The following is a 26,065-nucleotide window of genomic DNA, read 5'->3' on the forward strand; positions in this document are numbered from 1 at the left end:
TTATAAATCCATACTCCATTACAAGAAATGTTAGAGAGACTCCGTGTGCCCTTTACCTAGTTTCCCCCAAAGGTAACAACTTGCAAAAGTACAGCAGAGTATCACAGCCAGGATCCTGACACTCACATGGCTAGGACACACGACACTCACGGTTGCCCTCTGACAGCCAACCCCCCTCACTCCCACCCCGAGGACCTCTTCAGCCCTGCTCTCTCTCTCTTCCTTCAAAGCTCCCATGCTGTGAATACTGATTGTTTGCTAGAGTCCTACAGGTCCCTTTCTACGGTGCTTCAAAGTCGATTTTTCGAAAATACAGAATGCTGCCTCAACCCTGAAGGCACTTATTCGGTTATATACTATCTCTCGGGTACCTCGCGGAGATGTTCCACCAATTCCTTCTCTTCTCTCATCTGTTCCATTTTCCTCCGAATTGTAAACTGTGGGTCTATAGATTCCAAATTTCTCTGAGGTCTCAGAAACACTGTAACAGAGAGGAAAAAAACAAAAACCTTTATTAAGAGCGCCTACCACAGGCTGCCGTACAGGACTACGCATAGTTAAGCTAAACAAATAGTTTACCCCTAAATAGCACACTAACCACTCATGGAAGCAAATTCAGACCTCACACAGAAAGCTTGGTTTGACTATTCTAAGGGATTATATTTTCTTTTCTTTTTCAAATGTTCATTTATTTTTGAGAGTTAGAGTGCGAGCCGGGGACGAGCAGAGAGAGAGAGGGAGACACAGAATCCGAAGCAGGCTCCAGGCTCTGAGGTGTCAGCACACAGCCAGACGCGGGGCTCAAACTCACAAACTGTGAGATCATAAACTGAATCGAAGTCGGACGCTTACCCGACTGAGCCACCCAGGCGCCCCCAAGGATTATATCTTCAATTGTAGTGAGTTATGCAGAGTAACAGAAGCTGTATTTTTGGTGACAACAAAGTGAATCCAGGGAAGCATTCAGGGACCCAGGGAAGGGTCTGGGTCATCCTTGGAACCATGCCAGGCCATATCCCTGACAGATTCCCCTCCCTCTGTTCCTACTGCTTTCATTCTAAGTGTTAATTTATACCTGGGGTTTCACAATCCTTTCATAAACTCAAATAATTTTATTCAAATAAGAGGACTCAAGACTTGCTTTACACATTGAAAATCATGGCAGGTTAATGTTTCTGTTAGCCAAAATTTTTTATAAGCCTGACTTAAGAACTAAGTGACAATACATAGGATTACATATTTTAAGTGTGGAGGGGGAAAACTCTGACAGCATATCCCAAAGGTCAGTTCTTCTTTTTTTTTTTTAATTTTTTTTAATGTTTTATTTATTTTTGAGACAGAGAGAGACAGAGCATGAGCAAGGGAGGGGCAGAGAGAGAGGGAGACACAGAATCCGAAACAGGCTCTGGGCTCTGAGCTGTCAGCACAGAGCCCGAAGCGGGGCTCGAACCCCCCAACCGTCAGATCATGACCTGAGCCGAAGTCGGACGCTCAACCAACTGAGCCACCCAGGCGCCCCCCAAAAGTCAGTTCTTTAGAGATGACCATAGACTCCTTTTAGAAAAGTTGGCAACATTAGAAGCCATTTAAGAGATCATTTTTGGCTTCACGTCTTTAAAATTATAACCACTAAGGGGCGCCCAGGTGACTCAGTGGGTTGACTCTTGATTTCGGCTCAGGTCACGCACGATCTCACAGTTCATGGGATTGAGGCCCGCGTCGGGCTCTGTGCTGACAGCTCAGAGCCTGGAGCCCGTTTCAGATTCTGTGTCTCCCTCTCTCTCTGTCCCTCCCCTGCTCATGCTCTCTCTCTCTCTCTCTCTCTCTCTCTCTCTGTCAAAAAGTAAATAAACAAACATTTAAAAACATTTAAAAAATAAAAATAAACATTAAAAAAAATAAAATAAAATAAAAGTTAAATGTGGACTCCACTCCCTAAAGTCAGTGATCACATGCTCACCCAACTATGTTATTTTACTCTCAATGGGTACCTTTGTACCAAATCACCTTAATGAACGGCTTGCATTATGCTTCTCACATCTCAGTATTTTCTTTCTAAATCAGTTATAGGATATTTTAATTAGCATTCTGATGCTCTACAGAAGATTAGAAAGTTGACACATCTTAATAAGCCTTTGATTGACAGTAGATGGGAGAAAGAAGGTGGTCTAATAGACACAGCACTTTCCAGAACCTCACAGAGATTCAGCCTGGGACATCCAGGGAAATCGGCCTGGGACACCCAGGGAAATCACGGGCAAAAAGAGCGAAAGACGTGTCCCCAAAGGGCTGTCACCGAGACCCACAAAAACCAAACCCACAAGAAGGGAGACCAATTGTTTCAAAAATAAAGGCAAGTCCAGCCAAGGAAGCAGGGTACAGTAAGCCAGCAGGGAGAGATGAGAAGTTCGCAGAGCACAGAGAAATGAGAAGGAAGCATGGAAGAAATTGGAAATGCGTTAAACTTGCCTTTGCATCCTATCAAGACCAACAAAAAACATCTACCCATTTAATATGACAACCAGAAGAGATATATATTTATGTGTAAAATTTAAGAAATAATCCACACCCCCAAAGAAAAGAAGTCAACCAAATTTACCAAAAAAGTCCAGGAATGTGAACACAATTGAGCAATATATACACTAGCCAGCAAGGGGCGCCCCAACCTCGTTTAAACAAATCTAATGTTTTCTTTGGAGGTTTTATTTTCCTTTGCCTTTTTTCTAGGGGCAATCTTATCTAATACAGCGTGCTTAATATTTTCAATATGTTTTCATTGGCAGATTTCTTTTTGAATATGAAACTATCAGGAAGTTAAATTAACCATGAGCTTTTGTTTAACAGCACACAATTCAAGTATCTACGCCTTGTTAGAACCCTCTGTGAGATAAGATAATGCAATGGTGTCTGGGTTTTAATGTTCTGGCCTCATTTTTCATCTTAAATTCCCATACATATTAAAAATATAAAACGCATGCTTGGGCATTTGCTCTATGAATGTTAAGCAATCACAAAGTGTTAAAACACATTTGAACCGTGTTTTTTTTTTTTTTTTTAAGTGAATACGTCAAATGTACTTAAAATTACTGGAAACCATGGCTATACTACTACTTGTTTCCTAAATGGATTAATTACACATGAAAAATTAAACTCTTTAGGCTAATAATAAATCCAAAGAGCACATAAATGCTTGCTTATTTTGCTGGGTCTGTTGTGACACAGTAATTTTAATGGGACCGTTATGATAGCTCTGACAATATTACCTACAGTTTTTTTTCTTTCCTTTCAAGTCATAATTAAATAATACATGCAGTTACCAGATTGGACCAAAGCTTTGGGAAACTGATCTATGGAAGAATTACTCTGTTTTTTCCTTAATTTAGCATCACTAAATTTTAAGAACTTTTTTTACTTAATTCAGGGGAGGGAGAAGTTTAACTTGAGGCTCTAAGACAATCTTAAGAATAGTTGCACTGTTAGCACCTGTTTTTCAAATCAAATGCCATCCTACTTAAGTGTAAGTAAGAAGAAGAAGAAAAAAAAAGAGGGACAAGAGAGTAGAGTGAGTGTATGACTGTGTGTGTGTGTGTGTGTGTGTGTATGAGTGTGTGTGTGCATGAGTGTGCGTAGGAAGAGACAGGTGGTTTAAGATGCAGGAGAAAATCAGTCGTGCTTAACTATTTAATTACTATGTATCTAATGAATAACATTCAAAGAATGCAAAAGATTATTTGCTCATATTTGTAATTTATTTAGCCAGAGAAACAAATCTCTAAGGAAAGATCCTGCAAGGAGTGATGAATATGTTTGCAGAACGTCAAATTCATCTTTGCAGGTACAGGTCAGATTCCCCTGATTTTTCCATTATCTCTACCACTTCCTTCCCTTTCCTCCTCAGCCTCATCCCTGACCTGGGACTGAGCTATCCACGTACAGAATTCTTTATCTGTGTCTCTCATGGCACTCATCACTTTCTCTTTTACAGTACAGATCTGTTCCTCTCCATTATGACTCTGTGAGAGGTTATGTCTGTTTCTAATTTGTATCTCATTCTGCCCCACAAAGCAGTTTGATGGATGAAAAAAATGAAACAAGTGTTTCAAAAATTCCCTCCTTCAAAGATCAGTCTATTTGGAGAGCATCTTTGCAGAGACTATCCTACCCTGATAATCAGTCATCTGAATTTTTCCTGTCATGAAAAATCTACCAAAACTTGGTTTCCAGGTCTGAACACATTAGACTCTGGAGTAAAAATTCTATAAAATATATATTGTCTGTCTTTTTCAGAGTTTATCCATAATAATGAGCATCATGCCTAGCACAAAGTAGACATTCAACAGACATTTACAAATATGCGAGGGAAAAAAAACACATTTCTCTATTTGTTGTTAAGAATATCCGTTATTTTAAACCAAGAAAACCCATTGCTCGAAAAATTGCCTGAAATGCCTATGTAATTATTACATGAAATGCACCCTTGGTATAGAAATTATCAGTCTATATATATTATTAACCTTTATTACCTAAATTTAACAATGACAGGAGATTTCTTCTCTGTGGATGCATGAGGTTTTGAAATGTAGCTCTTGGTTTCTCCTTGTAAGTTAAAAGCTAGACTGTGTGTGATATTAAATACACAAGTTCAAGGGCAGCAAAATATAGTGGCTTTGAAAAAAATACCATGGGGTTTAAGATCCAGGCTAATGCGAATTAAAAATCTGATTAATGCATTTATGTATTCCCTTCTGGTGCCCCCAAATGAATTAGATATATTCTCTGCCCTCAAAATGCTCATATTTTGGGCAATTTATTTTAAGCTAGTGACTTTTACCTGCTAACATAATATCAAAATCAGTAAAAAAGTAATCAATGTGCAGACTCCATGTGGCACCAAATAAATCAGCACCTCTGAGTGTGGGGGATAGGCACCTGTAGTCTTAAAAATATTCAGATGACTCAGGGCACTGGGTGCTCGGTCGGTTGAGATTCTGGCTTCCACTCAGGTCACGTCTCATGGTTCATGAGTTCGAGCCTCACATCGGGCTTGCAGGTGTCAGCACAGGGCCCGCTTTGGATCCTCTGCCCCCGCCCCCCCTACTTCTCTCTCTCTCTGCCCCTTCCCTGCTCATGCTCTCTCTCAAAAATAAATAAAACATGAAAAAAAAATTACTCAGATGATTCTAATGAAGCCAGGGCTAAGAATTGCTAAAACATCTCTCATGGCCTATTTCCTCATTTTTGTCTGCGGAAAAGAATACCTAGAGGTGCAAGATTATTGCAAAAACTCAGAAAATGTCTGTAAATTGACCCCAGATGAATAGGTCCATTCGTTCACGCTCCAGTGATAATTCAAAGGCCAATGAAAAAAAATTTTTTTAACGTTTATTTATTTTTGAGACAGAGAGACAGGGCATGAATGGGGGAGGGGCAGAGACAGAGGGAGACACAGAATCCGAAACAGGCTCCAGGCTCTGAGCTGTCAGCACAGAGCCCGACGCGGGGCTCGAACTCACGGACTGTGAGATCATGACCTGAGCCGAAGTCAGACGCTGAACCGACTAAGCCACCCAGGCGCCTCAAAGGCCAGTTTTCAATAAGTATAAATTAGCACCCACGAACTAATTGTAAATAAAAAAGGGACAATGTTTCCAAAGAATACAGGAACAGTTTTCACTTCAAAGTGAAGGCAGTTAGGCAGGAAAGAGGCAGAGTAATAATAGGGCGCAAGAGCCAAAGAAAGAGGAGAAGTTTCTACGTTAAGAACCAGTTGAAGTGAAGCTGCCCCTTCCAACACCAGGAGCGGGCAGACCTATACACCTACTCCCCATCCGTCTCAAGAGGCCGGACCCTGGGGGCCGTGGCAATTCAAACCTCCAAGGACCTGCTAACCCGTTTGCCATGTTTCATTCCTTGGAAGAAAGAGCTTTAGAAAAAATGGGGAATTGAAAATGAGACATGTCTGGAGTGACATATTGAAAAGAATTTAAATAAAGGGGGATTTCAATATAAAGCCAGACAGTGAACAAGGTCTAAAAATGCCAACTTACCAAAAATAATGACGAAAAAATATAAATGACAGACAAGCTACATTACTCTGGGTTGGGCTGGTAAGAAGATACCATTTATTTACAAAAGTCGAGACGGACACAGATAATGGATAATAGGAATAGGAGGAAACAAAACTGATGTGGTCATCAGCTTTGAGATGCAAAGAGTGGCCACGAAAGGGGATCTCCTACTTAAAAGGAACGAGTAAGAACCACCTAAAAACGCAGGCTGTATTTCTCTTGCAAGATTAGCTTGTGTGCTTGTGAATACGTATAGTGCATCTTCATCAACTTAAAAACTGCTTTGGAAAATCCATCCAGATCACAAGGCCAAGCGTAGCACAAAGAGAATGAAGAAGCATGTGAAAAGTCTGATCTAGGAACCCGCACAAATATTTCTGCATAGAAAATGAGCTGTCGACCATGGCATATTATAGACAAACTGCAAATAGGGAGAAATGACAACCACCAATTATCTGATGTGACAGATGGAACCACATGAATATTGAAAGCAATTCCTTTATTATGGTTGTGGTATGGCTTCATCGTTACACATGAATCCCTGGAATCTGCACTTGTACAAACACACACACACACACACACACACACACACACACACACAAAAAACCAAGCATGTAGTGCAAGGTTATTTTATCTTCAGAGAGATTTCTGTAATTATTCATTTCTATGAGAATTTTAGGATTTTTAATAAGAAGGCGGCAGTCTGGCACAAAGAGTCCTCAATAAATTGCTACAGAATGAGTAGAGAAATGGGGCCTCATCAGGGCCCCGCTGTGGCCTCACCTCCACCGCTAAGTACCAACGTGCCCTCACCTTCTGGTTTTAGTTGGCTCGTCTACACAGATTCTACTGCTATATAACATGACTACATCTTTTCCAGCTTAAAAAAAAAAAAAAAAAAAAGTCTTTGGTTTCAGATATCACTCTGAAGGAAATACCAAATCACACATAAATCTTTCATTTTAGGCTTTGCTTCCTTTTAAACAACAGCAGATCCATAAATAGCTGTGCTTTCTGAAAAACAAAAATGCCTGTCCCTCTCTTTTTTATTTTTAAGTATAGAAACAGTTTATCAAAAAAGTTTCCATTGAGCCCTCTTCAACTTCCAGAATTTAAAATGGGATGGTATACGGAGGGACTTGTGTCTCGTTGTTGTTTCAGCCTACTTATTTTCAGTTAAAAAATTTAGAAATCTATGAAACAATAGAACTCCTTCTACAATTAACCTGCCAAAATAGACATTTACCCTTCTACACAAGGGAATTGGAAAAGGCTTTTTTATTGAATTTTAACCAGAAATCACAGCAAATGTTTTAAATATATATTTTCTATATAACGTGCTCCAATTAAAAAATAACTACTATCAGAAAATTTATTTTCCTATTGTGTTTGCATTTTGGTTATACCTCACATCTCACTTCTCTTCCTTATAAATCATACTATTTCATTTAACATTACTTTTAGCATTTTGTATTGTTATGCCCAGAATTCGTGATCCCCAAAAACCACCAGGGAGCCGAGTCCGATGCAAAAGCAAAGAGCCTTTATTCGAGCTAGCTCGAGCTCAATCCCCTACCTGCACCGACGCAGCGGTGAGATACCAGGGAAAGAGCACGTGTTTCAAAAGGACAAAGGTTTTATTGGGGCCTGGGGGCAGTTGGTGAGGTAATGGCTGTGGCCTCAGCCGATTGGCTGGGGAGGGGTCCTGGGGAGGGGTCCGGCAGGTGAGGGAGGGTTTACTCAAGGGGAGGAGGTGTGGTCAAGGTGAAGGACACAGAACAAGATGGAGTCAAGGGGAGGAGGTGTGGTCAAGGTGAAGGACACAGAACAAGATGGAGTCGGCTGGCGTAGGCCCGCCCTTTCAGTATCATACAGTAAAATGTTTAAATTCTTAACTAACATTAGATCAAATGGAGATTCTGATATATGTGACATGTAGATCAAAATAACTACATTTTGTTTTCATCTTTTAGGCTATTTAAGATATGTAATGGCATTATATTAAAAGACATTCATAATACTCCCAACTAGCTGTCTTTAATTTTTTACTGGCACATTTGATTTTCAGGCCAACTGACGATTATATAGGTGTGAGCTTACCCTCACAAAGGTAGAAGGTGTCCAAAGTCAAAATGTGCAAATACCAAAAAAAAAATTTTTTTTTAAAAAGGGAGAAGGCAGGTGCTTTCTCTTCATTTTTAGAAATTTCTCAATGTTAAGATTCTTTTCAGTGCACCACTCCGGGATCAGCCATGGTATTAATTACCTTAAAAATCTCACATGGTGAGTATAGATAATAAAAGATCAAACTCTAAACACACTTTGTTGAGATGCAGGAGGAAGCAGAGACACTCCCAAATTTTGGTAAACAAGCAAACACACCAAAAAACCCAAGCAGAAAAGGTAGAGAAAGAAATTATTGTAAAGTCCTCCCGAAATTCAGAATATTCAAGGTCATTAAACGTAGTTGAACAAACTGCTAGACAGCAATCCACATGCACTGCTCTGGACTTCACTTTCCAGCTTTACTCATTATTTCTTATATCAGGCATGCAGGTGAATATACTCTATCTTCAGCTGTACAGAAACGAACGTTTAGTATATTCATTGGCTTATTAATGAGCACGTTGAAGAAAAGGTACAAGGCCACCTACCATTGTCACTGTCTCCTTCAGATGGAACACTGTAGCTAGAGCTGTCCCATGTTTGTGCCTGTGTAAGTTTGTTGAAGGAGATAGGAGGAAGAGTGAGGGCTGGGTCTTGCAGGAGAGCGAGAGAGCCGGTCCGCGTACAGTTGGACAAGGACCAGGAAAAACCAAAGGGACAGCAGCATTTCACAAATGGCATAAGGTTTGTATGGAAATGAAGCGAATTTCATATCATGGGATTTAAATTCAAATGTACAATACAGGAGAAGAATGAAAGATGGCGCATGAAATAAAAAGAATGATAAAAACCGAGTGTTAGTACTTATCAATCATATACTTTGCATGCAGTTAATATCGTTAATCTTAACAGTTCTGCAAGCTCACAGACTCAGAGTACTAATGAATCACGTCAGCAGAAAGGAAGAGCACCCATAGATAATGCAGATAAAAAGCAGAAGACCTACCAGATACCTTTTTCAAAAACCTTCTAAGTAAGTAACAATTGTAGCAAATACCATTCGCACAAAAAATTTGGCTACATAGACACAGCTTAATAATATATGTAAATATATCCATTATTTAGAAATGAGACTATTATAGAATCTGGGTTTACCATTTGTCAATTTTTCCCCCATGGCAATGTAAAATTTCTCTTTAAAGTCTATTGGCACGCTTTACTGATGGCTGTAGCTGGCCAAATCTTTCCTCAACCCTTGACACACACACTTCTCAACATTGTCTTTGATACTGATCGGGAGGAAAACAATTTTGACTAGTAGAGTCTCTTTAACAATGAACCTAATTCACCAACAGACGTTAATCAATTTCAAGCACTTCTGAGTTTGTCATTTATGAAATGACATCTTTTTTGTACTAAATATCCATCTAGTAATTTTACACGTTGAGGAAATATCTGTACCATTTTTTTTTCAATGCTAAGGCAGGGCCAGTACAATAAATGGACACGCTTCTAGGAATGAATCTTTGAGTATATGTAGTTGCCTTTCCTTGAAGGAAAACACAATTGAGGAAAAAATTTTCTTTTGAAGAAAACTAGCAGCCTATTTAAGAATCTAAGTTCTTATCCAAACTTGCTGATTCGAGCAGTCTGTTTTTATTTATAACACAGAAACCACATAAATCCATATACTTAACTTTAAAATAAAAATTAATTGGCTTTTTAAAGTTTCAAAGCTACTCGGTCAAAAAGAATTTCTATCTTTTTAAATCATATGATCTTCAAGTAAGATCACTATATATATTATTTTCTAGAAAATGGGAAAAATATGTACTGTAATATTTTTAAATCACTAAACAAAATTTAAAATTCCCCAATACATAATGCTAGTTTTATAAAGTTCCTACATGCCACTTGATATTCCTGAAGATAAATCAGCATTATTTATAGCAACCAAACTCCACAAAGCTTTCAACGGCTAGAACAATTTCCACAGTGGTTAGTCAGCATTTTAGAAGTTTGGAAGCCTGGAGAGGAAATTATCTCTGTTTTCTGCTATTCAAAATAAATACCCCATTTCTATTTCACCAGTACAAAGAATCTGAAATGGTTGAAGAGTACAAGCACAATGTTGATAAGCTGAGTTTGGACTCCACACAAGGAAGAAAAAGGAATCACTGGGACAATTTTACAACCAAATTGTAAAGATGCACACTCAAAAGAATATTGTTCTTTGGAGATCCACTCAACTTTTGTTTGCTCCATTATGAACTATTTCGAAATTATGTAAAACTGCCTGTAAGGATGAGGAGCAAGTCTGTAGCCCAATCTGAGGTCCTCTCCCGGCAGGCCAGCACTGAAGGCACGGATGAGATGTGCCCACCTGATCCGAGCACACACCTGAGACCCCAGGGAAACGGAGGCCCAGCCCAGATCTGGCTGCATATGCTCTGCTCATTCCATACATGAGGAAGCCAGTCATTTGAACCTTATTTCACACACAATTTGGCTTTCCATAAAACATCTGCTAATCCTTCCCATGTCCAGGCAGTTTCTCAAATAGCTTTTCCTTAGCACCCATCCAAAATGCTAGGAAACAATTAACACCTGGCTACATGTTACCCATCAGTCAACTTGCTCTAAATACAAAAAAAAAAAATCCTTCATAAAGAAATTATATTTTTATGGTACCCTTTTACAAAATATACACATGTATAACTTCTACTGTTGCCAAAATGCTTTCTTGAAAAAACAAAGAACATCTACATTCTTTACTAGCTTTTTGCTTACATGTGTCTGAGTCCTTTCTTAACACTTCCTTAAAAGCATTATAGTGGGGAGTGTAAACCAAGAACTAAACATGTTAAAACAAAAAAGGACCTACAACCAGGTAGACAGTGCCAGAACTTGAGCGAAGAAATCAAAAGAACCAATTTTTTCTATGCGTATCCCTTCTTTTTAAAATCAATAGTTACTCTGCACGTTGCTAGAATTTACACCTGTGAACATACTAACACTAAATTAAAAGAAAGTAGGTAATATAAGCAGAAAGGCTCTTTTAAAGAAATGACTCCTGACCGCTCATGTGAGCCTCGAAATGATCACCGTTACAGGAGAAAATACATAACCCTACACGGGCTAGAAAGCAAACAAGCGATGTCTTAGAGGAGTCACTCTCCCAGAGGCTGCTCTAAATTTAGCTCAGCAGGGTACCAGGAACCGCTGGGGCAAAGGGCTGGCTATTTTCACTTCCCTGGATAAAAGACTCATTGGAAAAGTTTTGCCCCACTCACATGCCCCATCACCTTTTCTCTTCGCTCTGACTGAAAAGGAGGAAAGGTATCTGCTACTGAGAGCATGGACTTAACAGGTGACTCACTGAAAACAAGGCTCCAAAGTCTGCCCCCGCCCCCCTGCCCCGGACTCACGTTCGCCCGAGCTCCTTCACAGCTGCTCACGCTAGAACATCGACATTTAATAAAAGACTCAGGAGAAGCCACTGAGTATTTACGAGTACAAAGATGCTGAGGTTTTCATTTACCTGATCGAGGCTTCAGGCCAAACGGCCCCGTGCTGTTGGCGGTAGGAGAGATGGCAGGGGAGTTGGCTCTAATCTGCAGGATCAGAAAGAAAAGACGGTTTAAAAACAACACCCGAAAGCAGAACTATACGTGCTTCTCTACGTTCAAGGATTATAGTAAGACCGCTACCTTTTGGATTTGCTGCTTTGTGATGTAGCCCGGACCAAAAAATTTGATATTGGGTGCATCTTCGCACTGCAAATGCTTTAAGCGGCATCATCAACAGAATGTTGTTTGGGGAGGGAGAGCTAATTGTTATCTGCTCAATAAAAAAATATTCTACAATCATGTGAAACTGGCAATCCCTTTCTGCTGCAGAATAGATGCGTGCATGTGTATACATACACAGGAACACACTCACATCCACCTCACAGAGGGGGCATCTGAGGAATGATGTCCTAACACAGCGAAATAAGAAAACACGTAACACTGAACAGATGTCTCATCTACAGGGAAGGCACACACTGAATCATTTATGGATACCAGGACATTCTAAATATTGTGTTTGAGCCATCACTTTGTCTTCTACAAAGATGTTGCCATATTTGCTTTTCAAAATATATCTTATGAAATTAATCCTTAATTATGGATAGGGCCAGCTAAGACTAGGATAGCTAATGAAAGAGACTCCCCCAGAGAATCTGCAATACAATTGGGTCGTGAATCATGACAGTCTCAGATTATGTATTTCTGTCAAAGATATTCCAATTCAGCTGCACAAGATACCTCAGCTTACGTGAATCTTCAGGAAACTCACCTCATTTGGAGAATACTCGCTCCCATTACTCTGTAATGTTAGGTCATTTTGCACCTTAAGGAAAAAAATGCATGGTATATTTATTAGACCATAAAATTATTGAGGTAAGAACTGCATCCTTCTGACTTCCATCATATCCCTGGTACACAGGCACACAAGGAATATACATGGAATTAATTATTCAGTGTGTTAAGTAGCTAAGTAGTTCATACTTACATTTACTAAAAACATGCAGCTATTACATTCGCGCGCGCGCACACACACACACACACACACACACAAAATACATCTAAAGTATCACACAAACTAAGAAAAGGAATTTCCCAGAGCAAAGAGTTCAGCCCAAAGTACCTGCCTTGCTAGGTTACTAAGCCACTTGCAGGCTCCCACCCCCCCATTTGAACGAGAGGTTTTTATTTTCATTTTATTTTTTTTTTTATTTTTATTTATTTATTTTTTAATTTTTTTTTCAACGTTTATTTATTTTTGGGACAGAGAGAGACAGAGCATGAACGGGGGAGGGGCAGAGAGAGAGGGAGACACAGAATCGGAAACAGGCTCCAGGCTCCGAGCCATCAGCCCAGAGCCTGACGCGGGGCTCGAACTCCCGGACCGCGAGATCGTGACCTGGCTGAAGTCGGACGCTTAACCGACTGCGCCACCCAGGTGCCCCTAACGAGAGGTTTTTTAGAAATGGTCCAAGGCAGCACTTTCCAAATACACAGAACCCCACTGGGAGCTTTTAATAAACGTACATGCCTGGACTCCAAATTACCTGCCACGATCTTAACGTTGTCCATTCAATGCCAGTTTGCTTTGGCAACCAAGGAGGAAACTCTAGCTTATGTTACTCAGATCTGCCTTCTGCATATGGTGATCAAGAACCCCACAGATTACCCTAATAAAAATCTGGGGATAACTAATATAAGCATCTTCATTTATACTACGCCAAATCAGTATAAATTTAAGATGTCTGTTCCTACTGAGGAGTGCTATTTAAAAAATATTCTGAACTTTGACAAATCCAAAGGAAAAACAGATATTTAGAATAAAATGTCATTAATTTCCCTACCCAGTTAAGCAGCTTTGTTAGAACTACTAACAAGTATCTGCAAGGCTGATCCCTCTATAAGCAATTCCTTCCTCTGATTTTTTTCCTGTTGTGCCCCCAATACCTTCCCCAATTTGTTACTATCTATGAATGAGACTATCATTTGCAATTCTTCCTGAATGGAGGCCAGTGCTACCTAAACTTGATACGGACAGTCATCTAAAGTATATGTAAAGTCAGACAATGTGATGTATAAACCACTTCATAACTGCGGCCTCACCTGTCGAACTGGTGACCCAAGTCCAAACTACCCCCCAAACCCAGGTTTACTTCCTTCTCCTTAACTTCCTATCTCTTTCCTGGTCTCCCAGAGCACCTAAAACACTCAGGATTACAGACCATGTCATATCCTACTCTCAAGTTTTTCAAAATCTAAGTCTTCTTCCCTTCATAATTTTTAAAACACCTTAAAAGGAAGGACAAGTTCATATCCTTAATACCCCAGTCCTTGACACCAAAAACAAGATGAAATCCAGCACAAATACTCAACAAACACTGGCTAACTGAGTCAAGATTACGCTACAGATATTACTTTCCTCCTGAATGAGATGGAGGAGAGAATGTAAAAACAACCACATCATTGATGAGGATCACATTTAAGTTCTGTATCATCACTGGCACTGGCATTGCTAATCCGTTACTTCCTCTTCCTCCTCCCTGGGACTTCTAGAGCCAGCTATCCTATCCCTCCTTTTTAAAATCATTGACACGTGCCTGTCATGGACAGATGACTGCCCTAGAGAAGGGAGACAATGAGTAAGAACTTCCTATGCCAAATAGGAGTCCTCACTCAACCAAAAAGGGAAATATATATATATATATATATATATATATATATATGAACACAAAACACTATAAATCAGAGGTGGAGTAGAGATATCTTTGTTCTAGAGGATTTGTGTCTCACTGGTATTCCTGAAATCACGCACCCAGGGTCCTAACGTAACTGTTCACTGAATGCTTACTGGTTGTAGCAGAAAAACAGGACAGTAATTACATGATTGTTAAGCAACAATTGGGTAATCAAATTAACATCATCTCTGAGGGCCACACAGACATAGGGGATATCCTGAGAAGGACACAAATCACCCGTGCAGTATCCCAATGAAATACATAGAATCTCAATCTAAACGTGGGAAATAGGAGGAACTTCTCTCCCACAAAATAAGGGGCATACACCATTGAGAAGAGAGCTATAGTCTTCAAAATTTCAAGGCCATAAAAACCAAGGAAAATTTACAGAAATGTTCCAAAATAAAGGAAACTGTAGATACCGCATGACTAAATACAACACCTGCCACTAGACTGGGCCCTACACTAGAAGGGAAAAAATGAAGAACATCATTAGATCAACTGAAAAGTTTGGAACATGAATGGTAGATGAGATGAAAACATTTTATCAATGTAAATTTATGAACGTGATAACCAAACGTAGTTAGGTAAAATAAAATCTCTATTCTCAGAAAACGTACACTGAAATGTTTAGGAAAAAAGGACTATGATGTATGAAACTCTCACACGTTTCAGAAAAAGAACTGTGTGTGGAGAAACAAAGACAAGAAACAATACAGCAAATGAGGTAAAACGTTGATAATAGGTAACTCCAGGTAAAAGGATGCCATTTTGGTAACTTTTAATAGAATCTTAACAATTTTCCCCCACATTTTTGTAAGTTTCAAATTATTTCCAAAGAGGAAGCTTTTGAAGAAAAGCAGATCAACTATCATCAATCACTCAATAATAGAAAAGTGGGCCTGCACAGGATCACAAGTATTGTGTCTCAAAGGAGAGAGCCCGTTGGAATGGTGCTGGGGCAGCCCTCACATAAGATGCTTCCTGATGTTCCAGAACTGGGTAATCCAATGATGCCTCTACCGGGAAAGACACGGTGCAGTAATTCTAAGGACCACACCGATAACAACAATAGAGTGGCAGAGTCAGAGTAATAGCTGCCACCTAGGTGCCCCGGCTTGTGAGACTGGTCCCAATTTAGAGAAAATGAAGGTGAAGTTTGGAGAGATAGCCCACAGTTGCCCAGTTAGCAAGTCTTTGAGGTAGGATTACAACTCAACATGATTCTTTTTTTTTTTTTTTTAAATTTTTTTTTCAACATTTATTTATTTTTGAGACAGAGAGAGACAGAGCATGAACGGGGGAGGGGCAGAGAGAGAGGGAGACACAGAATCGGAAACAGGCTCCAGGCTCTGAGCCATCAGCCCAGAGCCCGACGCGGGGCTCGAACTCACGGACCGCGAGATCGTGACCTGGCTGAAGTCGGACGCTTAACCGACTGTGCCACCCAGGCGCCCCAACAACTCAACACGATTCTAAGGCACGGCTCTCAACAATGAAATCACAGTAGTTCTCTCTCTTCTTCCTCAACACAGACTTCGCTAGTAAAGAGTGTGAAACTGCTTCACTACACTCCCCATGCTCAGACACTTCAGGGGACATAAACTGGTGTGTATACCGGAATTAGCCATCCTAAACCCACTCATTAAGGAGAGATGAATTAGAGTGCCACCCAGGTTTCACTCCCAAGTCACCAGCTCAAACCTACTTATATAACTGCTTCTCTGGGACCGTTTAGGCTCATCTAGTCAAAACTGCTTTCGGCAGCCAACCACATTTCACACACCGTAACTCTGCCCTTACTCTGCCCCCAAATAACTCCCCCAGGTCTCTCTGCTAAGGTCTTCTAATCCTCCTAGGGACTTCTCAAATCATTTGTCCTTGCCTTTCAAGTCTTTTGTAGTTTATTTTCTCCTGGCCACTTCCGAGGCTTCCTTCTTGGCTCTAAAATTGCAATGAATGGGCCTACGCTTTCTGATGTCTCGGGGTTCCTTAGGGATCTCAGTTGCTACTGCCTGGCTCAGCAAGACCATCTGACCCAAGAAATTTCGAGATTTTAATGGAAATAGCCGACCCTCACCTTTAATGGAAGATGGAAGTATAATACACAGGAAAACTAAATAAGGCAGAAGTATACAAAATTAGAAAAACAGACCATTCATAAAATCAAATATTGGTTCAATGACTGTTCTATCCCAATGATAAATCTTTGTAGAATACGGGAGCCACCATTCCATGGTGGAGGACTGCACAGAGCTCTGGTTAATCCAAGAGCGGCCTTACCTCACAAACGGGAGAGGTCTCCAGCTGTATTTGACCACTGTAGGAAAAAAAAGGATATAAAGTGGAATTTAAAACATACATACTTCAATGTAGAAAGAGAAAATACATTTAGTTACAAAAAGGTCAACATACTTTAGTGCAGAATCTTGTAAGTCTAAGGCTTCTGCTGATTCCACAGGATAAAAGTTTACAACATTTCTCTCTGAAACATCTGTGCTTAATCTAAAGAGTAGGAAAAAAAGATGTTAGCATGTTTGTTAGTTAAACTTTTCGTAGGTTCTATGATTTTAATAAATCCAATGCTTTGGGTCATATTTAGTTTATAATTTTAGTATATTAAAAAGTTATGTTTATCATTAGATTAAGCAATCAAAGGTTTATGGTAGAAATTTCAAGCTACATGGTATTTTCCCACCATGTGCAAAATTTTATATAATTTGAACATCATTTTCTATCTGCTATTGGTACTGAAATACAACTTCTTTGCAATATAATAGCAATTTCTGCCAAAGTCATAATATTCATGAGGTAGCACAAAATTCTATTCTAGAACTTGATTAATTTATAGAGGTAAAGAAAATTGCTAAGAGTACTATATTATGTTACATGTATGAAGGGCATTTTGTTTTAATAGGAAGATATCTCTGATATATACTAGTACTCTCATTTTAAAAAATTAGAATTCATAAGCAATTTGATATGCAATTTTATTTCTGAAATTGCCTTACAGATAGTTTCTGAATTTCTGCAATTTTAAGAGTTGAATTCTGTTTAAGATCTATAAAACCAGGAATTTCTGTAAGTCATATGAAAGTTACAAGGCTACTATAAAAGGTAGGGATGAGTCATATTATATATGCCCTGTTGAAAATGCTGTCAAATCTATAATCAGAAATCCTTAAAAAAGAAACCAAGACAAAGACAAAATATGATACCAATATTCAACTAGGTTTTTTTGATGTTAAGTTTGTATGAAAGGTAAACCTCTAAAATTTAATCCTATAATCAGTGGTTTAACGCAAACAACAAAAAGTTTGGACCTATGAAATATGAGATAAAGGAAAAACCCAATATTTATGTGTATTTTTATTATTAATATTCAGTCCCAAGCAGCTAGAAATAAGTGACCTCTTGAAGAGCCCTCTCTTAATAGAAACAAACAGTGACCCTTTCTTTATCGCTATTATACTGGCTCACAGAAACATTATTATAAGTTAGAACTGTCCTATCATGATAATTATTCAGGATGAACAACAAAGATCGAAAGCAGCCAAAGTAGTGAGTTATTTTAGGCAGCAAATGAAAGCCATATAAAGTTTTACAATATGATACGATTTTAAAATAGCATTCCATAAAGATGCAAATCAATTAGCTCTTGGAAAGTTACTCAGGGCTGTTTCTTCCGCAATTCGCAGTTCGAGCACACACCCACCATTCCACTGGCTCCACATTCTTGGCAACTCACTGCCTCAAATGTTTCCAAGCTAGCGAGGAATCTTGAGGTCCTCAGTTCATCGCACTTCTCATGAAGGATGACGAAACTAAGGCCCAGAGCTGGGAACCCTCCTCCAGGTCACCGAGATCTTCACTACTGGGCTCCGGGCCCACATTCCCCAGCCACTTTTATTTCCCCCAAATGAGGCTGTTCTTTTTCACTTTGTGGTTCACATACTAATCAATCTCAAATTTGTAAGAAACGTTTATTGGGGGCGTGATACAAAATGCAAAAGGTACAAGTATTGAAATAATATATTAACTTTGAGCCCAAGGGGGGTCCTTTCTCTGTAATGTCACACTTTAAGTCTCGATTCTGGACTCATGTTCCCTTCCCATCTATACACTTGGCCTTGGGAAGCTCATCCTCATTATACAGCTCTGTTACTGCAGCACCTTACGAAATGACTTCCGAATCTAAGTCTCGAAGCCCCAGAACCAAACTCCTAGCAGCAGAATGGACATTGCCACCTTGGATTTTATTCGGCACGTCCTACGCGGACCACAACATCCTTCTCCTCAGCCCTGGGGCCCTCTTGTTTCCCCATCTCAGATAACCAGAAACCTGGTGCTCATATCTAACCAGTCTGCACTGTTCCTTCACACTGTTCTCACCACCCACTGCAAATAACCTGCCAAAGAACTACAACAGTGCCTGCTGCTAAGGGTCTACAATTCATAAAAGTATAAAAAAAAAAAACTAATTTAGAAATACCTACAGAAAAACATCCACAGTAATATATTTCCTTCCAGTTTTAATTTTTTGTCTGTTTCTGACACAAATAAGACCTAATTCAGTCTATATAATTGGGATCAAAGCTTTGCATTTTATATACTTTTAAAGTGATTATAAAATGAGCATTCTTTTTTTTTTTTTTTACGTTTATTTATTTTTGAGACAGAGAGAGACAGAGCATGAACGGGGGAGGGTCAGAGAGAGGGAGACACAGGATCTGAAACAGGCTCCAGGCTCTGAGCTGTCAGCACAGAGCCCGACGCGGGGCACAAACTCATGGACCGCGAGATCATGACCTGAGCTGAAGTCGGCCGCTTAACCGACTGAGCCACCCAGGTGCCCCTAAAATGAGCATTCTAAAATATATTGGAAAATTTTAAAAATTAAAAAAAAAATACACATAAATTTATAAAGGACCAAATTATATTTAAGTATCTCTAAAATATTACATTATTTCATTTTCCCCAAATGTTTGCTATAAAAATATCTTCCCCTCATAATCTTTGTTCATATCTCTTCATCCCTTAGGATACATTTTTAGAATTTATTTCAAAAAGTTTACATATATTTTAGACAACGGCCATGTACTACTAGGATGTCTTCTAGAATGGTTTTGCTAATTTGCCTTCCTACTAGCAGTTTATAAATTATTTCAGATCTTCACAATCCTAAAAAGTAAGTACGTGGATCCCATCTCACAGAGGAGGAAACTGGCGTGCAGAATAGTTATATCTTAACCCACATTAGTGGTGTTGGAGCTGGGTTCAGAACCTGTGGCTGGCTGATCCAAAATCTGTTCTTTACCCCCAGATGAGCTGCTTCCCCATTCCTTATAATTTCCCACAAACACATACAACACACACACGTGTCCTCTTGTCCCCGTTTCCCACCCTCTCACTGACTTCCCTGGTTTAGAATGTGAAACGCAGCCCTTTAAAGAACGTGCTTTGATTAGGCATTCACGAATAAGCCAGGCTCTGAGCCACACAGCAGGGAGAATTAGGAACACGAATAATCGTATTTTTAAAGCACCACCACCTCCCTCTACATATGAAATAAAGTCTGGGCTCCTCAACACAGCATTTGAAGACATCCTCAGCACCCCTCCGACTGCCCCTCCACAGCTTCTCAGCCCTGGCTGTGCATCAGAAGCACTGCCCAGGTTTTTAAAAGGTGGAAACGGCCAGACCCCAGCCTCCCAGGTAGAGTCCACGCCTGCTCCACTCCTTCTGACCTCCATGCCTTTGCCTAAGCTTTTAATTCAATCCAGGGTTTGCTTTTTCCTTGAAATGTAATTTCCTTGAAATGTAATTAAAGGCCCAGATGAACTACCCCAGACTTCAGGGAGGCCAGCCCCGCCATCTCCCCATTTCCATCTGCGGCCAGGAATTCACTGGAGCCTATCACTTTAAGCACCTAAATCAATTACACTTACAAATAGCTCCTCAAAGCCATCTCTCTACCATAGCTTAAGTTCTTAGAAGGCAAGGGCTGTGTCTTGTTCATCTTTATATCCCCAGAGGTGCACGCAGTAGATCTTCCCATGATCTCTAAGCACTCAATTAATGTCTACAGAACTGAAATGCTTTTCAAATCAATCGCTAAAGACTTTCAGCCAAACCCACTGACCCATCACTATTCTTTTAGGGCCAAGCAACATTGGTGGTGAGCCATTACTGGCACTCTGGGACTTGCTAACCACCCTTTTCATGAATTGCCAAAATGTGGTATAATTTCTGTGTTCACCATATTATGAGACCGTATCATTTTCATATTTAAGTCCACAAGGCCCATAAACAGTTTACCAGGAATAAGCTTTGGATCTATTTTCCTAGTGATAAAGTAGTTAGTACCTGATACTGGCTATATTGTCTTACTGAAAAATATTTTGTTCACGGGAATTCCATGATCCTTTGCTAAGAAACCAAAAAATGTATCTACTGCATTCTGTGCCTCTGATGACAATGGCCAATTCAATTAAAAACTTATCTCATAACCCCAATCTTTAGAAATATATTGTTTAGGTAACATAAGTTTGGCATCTCAAAATAAATACGATAGCACTTGATAAAACAATTCTTTCATTTTTGGAAAATCTCCTTGGTATTTCTGGAAGTCAGGAGTTGAACTTGAGGCAACATCAAATATGCATTTTCATCGTGTTGCTATTTTCTAAGAATTATGCCAAAACCTCCCATATGAAGTTCATGAAGGGTGAATACATTTCATTAAGGGGTAGCAAAAGGGGGGAACGATCTCCATCACTCCAGAAGTGTGACTCTGACGCTTATGGATCTTGCAAAACCTTTCCTTTTTGGGGGTTAGACTGACCCCAAACTGTGTACAGACATTTTTAAAGGCGAGACGATACACTCACACGAAACCTGGGCCAAGGAAAGACACACGTACCTGTCGGGATCTTGCAGCAAATCTACCGCTTCTCTCAGCTGTTCGATCATCGCCATATCCACATCCTGGTCTTTGGATGAACTTATTCTGTAGCATGAACCAAGCATAAGAGTGACAATGATTACTAGAACATGGATATTATCTAGATTCTTAAGAGCACACTTATAAAAATGCATCTCACATGTAAAAGTGATTTCCACAAACTCCACCTTATAATGAACGTGTGTCAGTAGCCTGCAGAGGAGATGGCCAGAGTGTAGTGGAAATGGAGCTACTGGGTGGGGGAAGCCTGGCTCTGCTATTAAATAGCAGCTCACACAAAGTCTCAATGCCCACGGGCCTGTATCTGCTCCTCTAGAAAATCAAGGCGATGTGCTCTCTGGGTGGTTCCCTCGCTGTGCTTTCCTGAGCCCTGGGGGGATGCCCTGATGCAGCAGGCCTACAATACTTTTGCCTCTTCCAACTCCAGTGCTACCAGTGTGGCTTGCTTGGTTTTACAGCTTTCATACAATATGGGATTTTGCTGTGGGATAGTGGTTCTCACTCAGTGCAGGCTCTTCAGGCAGCAAAATCATCTGTGGCACTTGAACAAAAGGCCAAGCCAGAGACTGGGGCTCCACAGGCAGGGTTGAGAATGATTAGATAGAAGATTTAGAATGGGGCTTCCAAAGCCTTATACACAGTTGACCCTTGAACAATGCAGGTTTGAACCGCACGGGTCCGTTTATACACGGGTTTTTTTTTTTTTTTTCCAAAAATATATTGGAAAATTTTTTAGAGATTTGCAGCAATTTGAAAAAATTCACAGATGAAATGCATAGCCTAGGAATACTGAGAAAGTTCAGACAAAGTTAGGTATGTTTTTAATACATCATATAATACATATACAAAATATAGGCAAATCAACTGTTTATGTTATTGGTGAGTCTTCTGGTCAACAGTAGGTTTTTAGTAGTAAAATTTGGCAGGTGGGGGGAAGTTGAAAGTAATATACAGGTTTTAACTGTGCTGGGGTTGGTGCCCCCAATTCCTGCATTGTTCCAGAGTCCACTGTGGTTTAAAAGAACACCCTCCCTATAAAATCTCTTCCCTATAATTCTTTGATTCTATAATCAAGCTAGTCCTCCTTGATATTACAGAAATATATTCAATGAATAGATAATACAGGACAGTGATGTGAAAGGTACCCAGCAATGTTTTTAAAGGTCAAGAGATATTTGATCATGGTTCCTGCTCTCCACTACAGAATATAGGTCAACGTGTTTCTCTAGGTGGAAAAACTTTGTTTTAATTTTCTTTCAGTGTTTATTTATTTTTGAGACAGAGAGAGAGAGAGACAGAGCATGAGCAGGGGAGGGGCAGAGAGAGAGGGAGACACAGAACCTGAAGCAGGATCCAGGCTCTGAGCTGTCAGCACAGAACCCGACATGGGGCTCAAACCCACGAACCGTGACATCATGACCTGAGCTGAAATCAGATGCTTAACCGACTGAGCCACCTAGGCGCCCCTAAGTGGAAACACCTTTTAATATAATAAAGACTCACTAAGGGGGAGTCTCCTACAAGATATGAAGGAAGGTCCAGGCCCACATGCCAGATCATGGAAAACGAAATCCTGGGAACCAAAAATCTACTGCATGCCACATGGTCCATATTCAATTCCCCTGGAAATGGTTCATCATATAATAGATGACTCAGGCCCGCCCCTGTAAAGCTGGCCAAGTAAATCTTTATGTGCAATAGAGTTAAAGGGATATCCATGTGATGTGAGATTCCTTGGGTTCAATGCCAGCCCTTTGTAACCCTGGGGCAAGATCATTGATCTCTCTGTGCGTCAGTTTTGTCATATGTGAAATGGGGGACAATAATAGAACTTATCGTACAGACTTGGTGTGAAGATGAAATCAGTTACTACCTATGGAATACTTAGAACACTGCCGAGCATGGAGTGTTTAATAAATGTTAGCTATTACAATTTTAGACACAGGACCAAGACATGAGAGGTATACGGTTTTCTCAGATCTTGAACCTGAAGGCTAGGTAAAGAGTGACTGGGACTACGTATTGCTCTGGGTCCAGTTGTTGGTTTCTTCAGACAAATGGCAGTAAGCTAGAATCACCAGTGTAGAAACTTCATATAATCTCCTGAATCACATTCTATCCACAGCCTCCAATCAGATGAAACTCAAGGCCAAGGAAGAGGTGTGACCTTGCACCGTAACACCCCAATACCATGACAATAAGCATCTGACAGAGAAAAACCTATTGATAGGAATGATAGGAAAAACTTAATCAATGATAAGAAAAACTTATCAAAATCACTGGGTGAGAATATAGGCTTACCCAAAGTAAAGCAGACCAAAATTCTATCATGACAGGGCTGCCTTCTGCTTGAACCATGAACTTTACAGGTAGCTCATAACCAGGCCCTGGATACTCACATTCCCTCAGGTTGCCAGTGCGTGTCCTCTTCTATCCGTAACAGTTCTTCACAGTCCTCAGCCCTATCCTGTGGACAGAACATACGGGAATTCTGAGAGCCACTGGCTATCAAGAGTCAACAGTCAAACCCTGCCCTCGTCCATGTTCACAGGACCATTAGTCACAACAGCCAAAAGGTGGGAAACAATCCAAGTGTCCATCTACACATAAATGGATAAACAAAATATGGTCTATACATACAATGGAACGTCATCGAGCCTTCAAAAGGAAGTTCCATCATGTGCTACAACACAGTGAACCTTCAAGACATTATGCTCAGTGAAATAAGTCAGTAACAAGAAGCCAAATACTGTATGATTCCACTTATATGAGGTCCCTGGAGTCGTCACCCATAGAGACAGAAAGCAGAATGGTGGCTCCCAAGGGAGGTGGGGGGGGGGGCAGGGAATGGGAAATTACAATTTAATGGGTTTGAAGTCTCAGTTTTACCAGATAAAAATGGTTCTGGGGATGGATGGTGGTGATGGCTGCAAAACAATGAGAATATTTCACTGAACTGTACACTTAAAAATGGCTAAAATGGTAAGTTTTATGTTATAGATATTTTACCACAATTAAAAATTAAATTAAAGAGATCTGACCCAGGACCACAATACCAGTTAACTTAGAGTCAGAAATGTAAAGCTTAATTCTATTTCTTACTACCCTCTTAGCACCTCTTGCTGTTGACAGATTCCTCCATTATTAGTTGGGTTTGTCAGTCACATGAGAATACGCATTGTACTGTTTGTGAGACGAGGGGTGTGTGTGTGTGTGTGTGTGTGTGTGTGTGTGTGTGTGTGTGTGTTCTTGGGGAAAAAGTATAAAACAGTTAACAGAAAATGCCTCAGAGTGACCTTTCCAGAAAGAGAAGACATTCATTTCCAGATTTTAAAAATTTCCACTTTCCTCTTTTTTACAATGGACATACTTCTAAGAAAAGTATTCACCTAGAATGCATTGAAAAGAATGTGAATCCCTTTCCATGTTAACTTTTACTAGATGGTAATGGCAATTCTATTACATTTGCAAACTTATCCTGATGCACTGAGCGGTGAAAAGCCAAGCCAATTACTGAATATAAAAGAAAATCAGACAAATTTACAAACGGAGAGGTATGTCTGACAGGGACCAGCTCCTAATGTCAGAAAATAGACACCCCAAACTTTGAGAAGATGTTCCATGTTATAAAAATCTGAGGACACTGGCAGTACGTTGGCATTTAAGGTGACAGATTGGTAACCTTGAACTTAAATGTTAAGGTGCCAAACAAAAGAAGATTTAAAAAAAAATTAGTTGATCCTCAACTTGCCTTAATATACGTTATAAATTCTGAATGGAGAACATCTCTTCCATCAGTAAATTGGTCTCTTTCTTCTCCTGAGTTGTCATTGTCCCCCAGAAGGGAAGGCTCTGGTTGAAATTCCTGATGAAAGTCCCCTATCAGGAAAATACAGACAAAGACAAAAAGACGGTCTCATGAAGAGACGAGCAAAGCACAGATGAACCTCAAAACCAGCTAACTATTTCAGTCTCCTCTCTTACCTCTTATAGAGGTGTATGAGTGACCCCACTTCTCTCTTCCCTGAGGGTGTCAGGAAAAGATGAATAAAGGAGGAAAAGGAGTGAGAGAAGTAAAAGAAATGGTAAGCCCCCCAAAATGAACTGGAAAGTCAACTCCTCTTCGTGGCTTAGTCCCTTATGAAAGCAATGAGATCTCCTGTAACTTTCTCAAGAAACAGAGGAAAGAAAGTATAAAGAGGCAAATGGAACAGCAAACAGATCTCTTCTCCCCGATCTGGAAACTAAAAAGAATCAAGGAGGGCTACCTTTAAGGACTCCCCCCTAGCAGAATACCCACTTCCAGAACAAAGAGGAAAAAACTCACTGGTAACAAATCACAGAATTCTTTTATTTTAAGTTTGCCTAAAACACTACCTCCTATACTGTATAATGTTATAAATATTATCTACTAAAAAGGCAGTTATATTCTTGCATGAAGTATACAGTGATAATTTTTGGAGACTGTATGGTTCCAATCATAACCTCAGATAAACATAAATGCTAAACTTATGTGCTAAACTAAAAAAACCTGAAGGTATGAAGTGAAAGCAAATGCTAGTTGGTTCACACAGCTCCCCTATCACTAATGAGGGCATATTCAAACTGTTAGGGAGATGATCTGCA

General features: G+C 39.9%; 1 protein-coding gene across 5 annotated transcripts in view; it reads right to left on the reverse strand.

Moving 5' to 3' along the window:
- Positions 1 to 26,065, reverse strand: part of LRCH1 (leucine rich repeats and calponin homology domain containing 1) — a 201,666-nt gene that overhangs the window by 25,775 nt on the left and 149,826 nt on the right. For 3 of the 5 annotated variants that reach the window (XM_043578787.1, XM_043578786.1, XM_043578789.1), the window contains exons 9-17: positions 25,191 to 25,318; positions 23,839 to 23,906; positions 21,398 to 21,484; positions 16,891 to 16,980; positions 16,759 to 16,795; positions 12,513 to 12,566; positions 11,716 to 11,788; positions 8,723 to 8,827; positions 372 to 481 (exon numbers count right to left, since the gene is read on the reverse strand). In XM_043578787.1, the coding sequence (XP_043434722.1) occupies positions 372 to 481; positions 8,723 to 8,827; positions 11,716 to 11,788; positions 12,513 to 12,566; positions 16,759 to 16,795; positions 16,891 to 16,980; positions 21,398 to 21,484; positions 23,839 to 23,906; positions 25,191 to 25,318 (752 nt within the window). The remainder of the gene's footprint in view (positions 1 to 371; positions 482 to 8,722; positions 8,828 to 11,715; positions 11,789 to 12,512; positions 12,567 to 16,758; positions 16,796 to 16,890; positions 16,981 to 21,397; positions 21,485 to 23,838; positions 23,907 to 25,190; positions 25,319 to 26,065) is intronic. The other 2 variants (XM_043578790.1, XM_043578788.1) reach the window with 1 other exon arrangement.

This window comes from Prionailurus bengalensis, chromosome A1 (assembly GCF_016509475.1).
Source record: "Prionailurus bengalensis isolate Pbe53 chromosome A1, Fcat_Pben_1.1_paternal_pri, whole genome shotgun sequence".
In the NCBI taxonomy this organism is placed as follows: domain Eukaryota; kingdom Metazoa; phylum Chordata; class Mammalia; order Carnivora; family Felidae; genus Prionailurus; species Prionailurus bengalensis.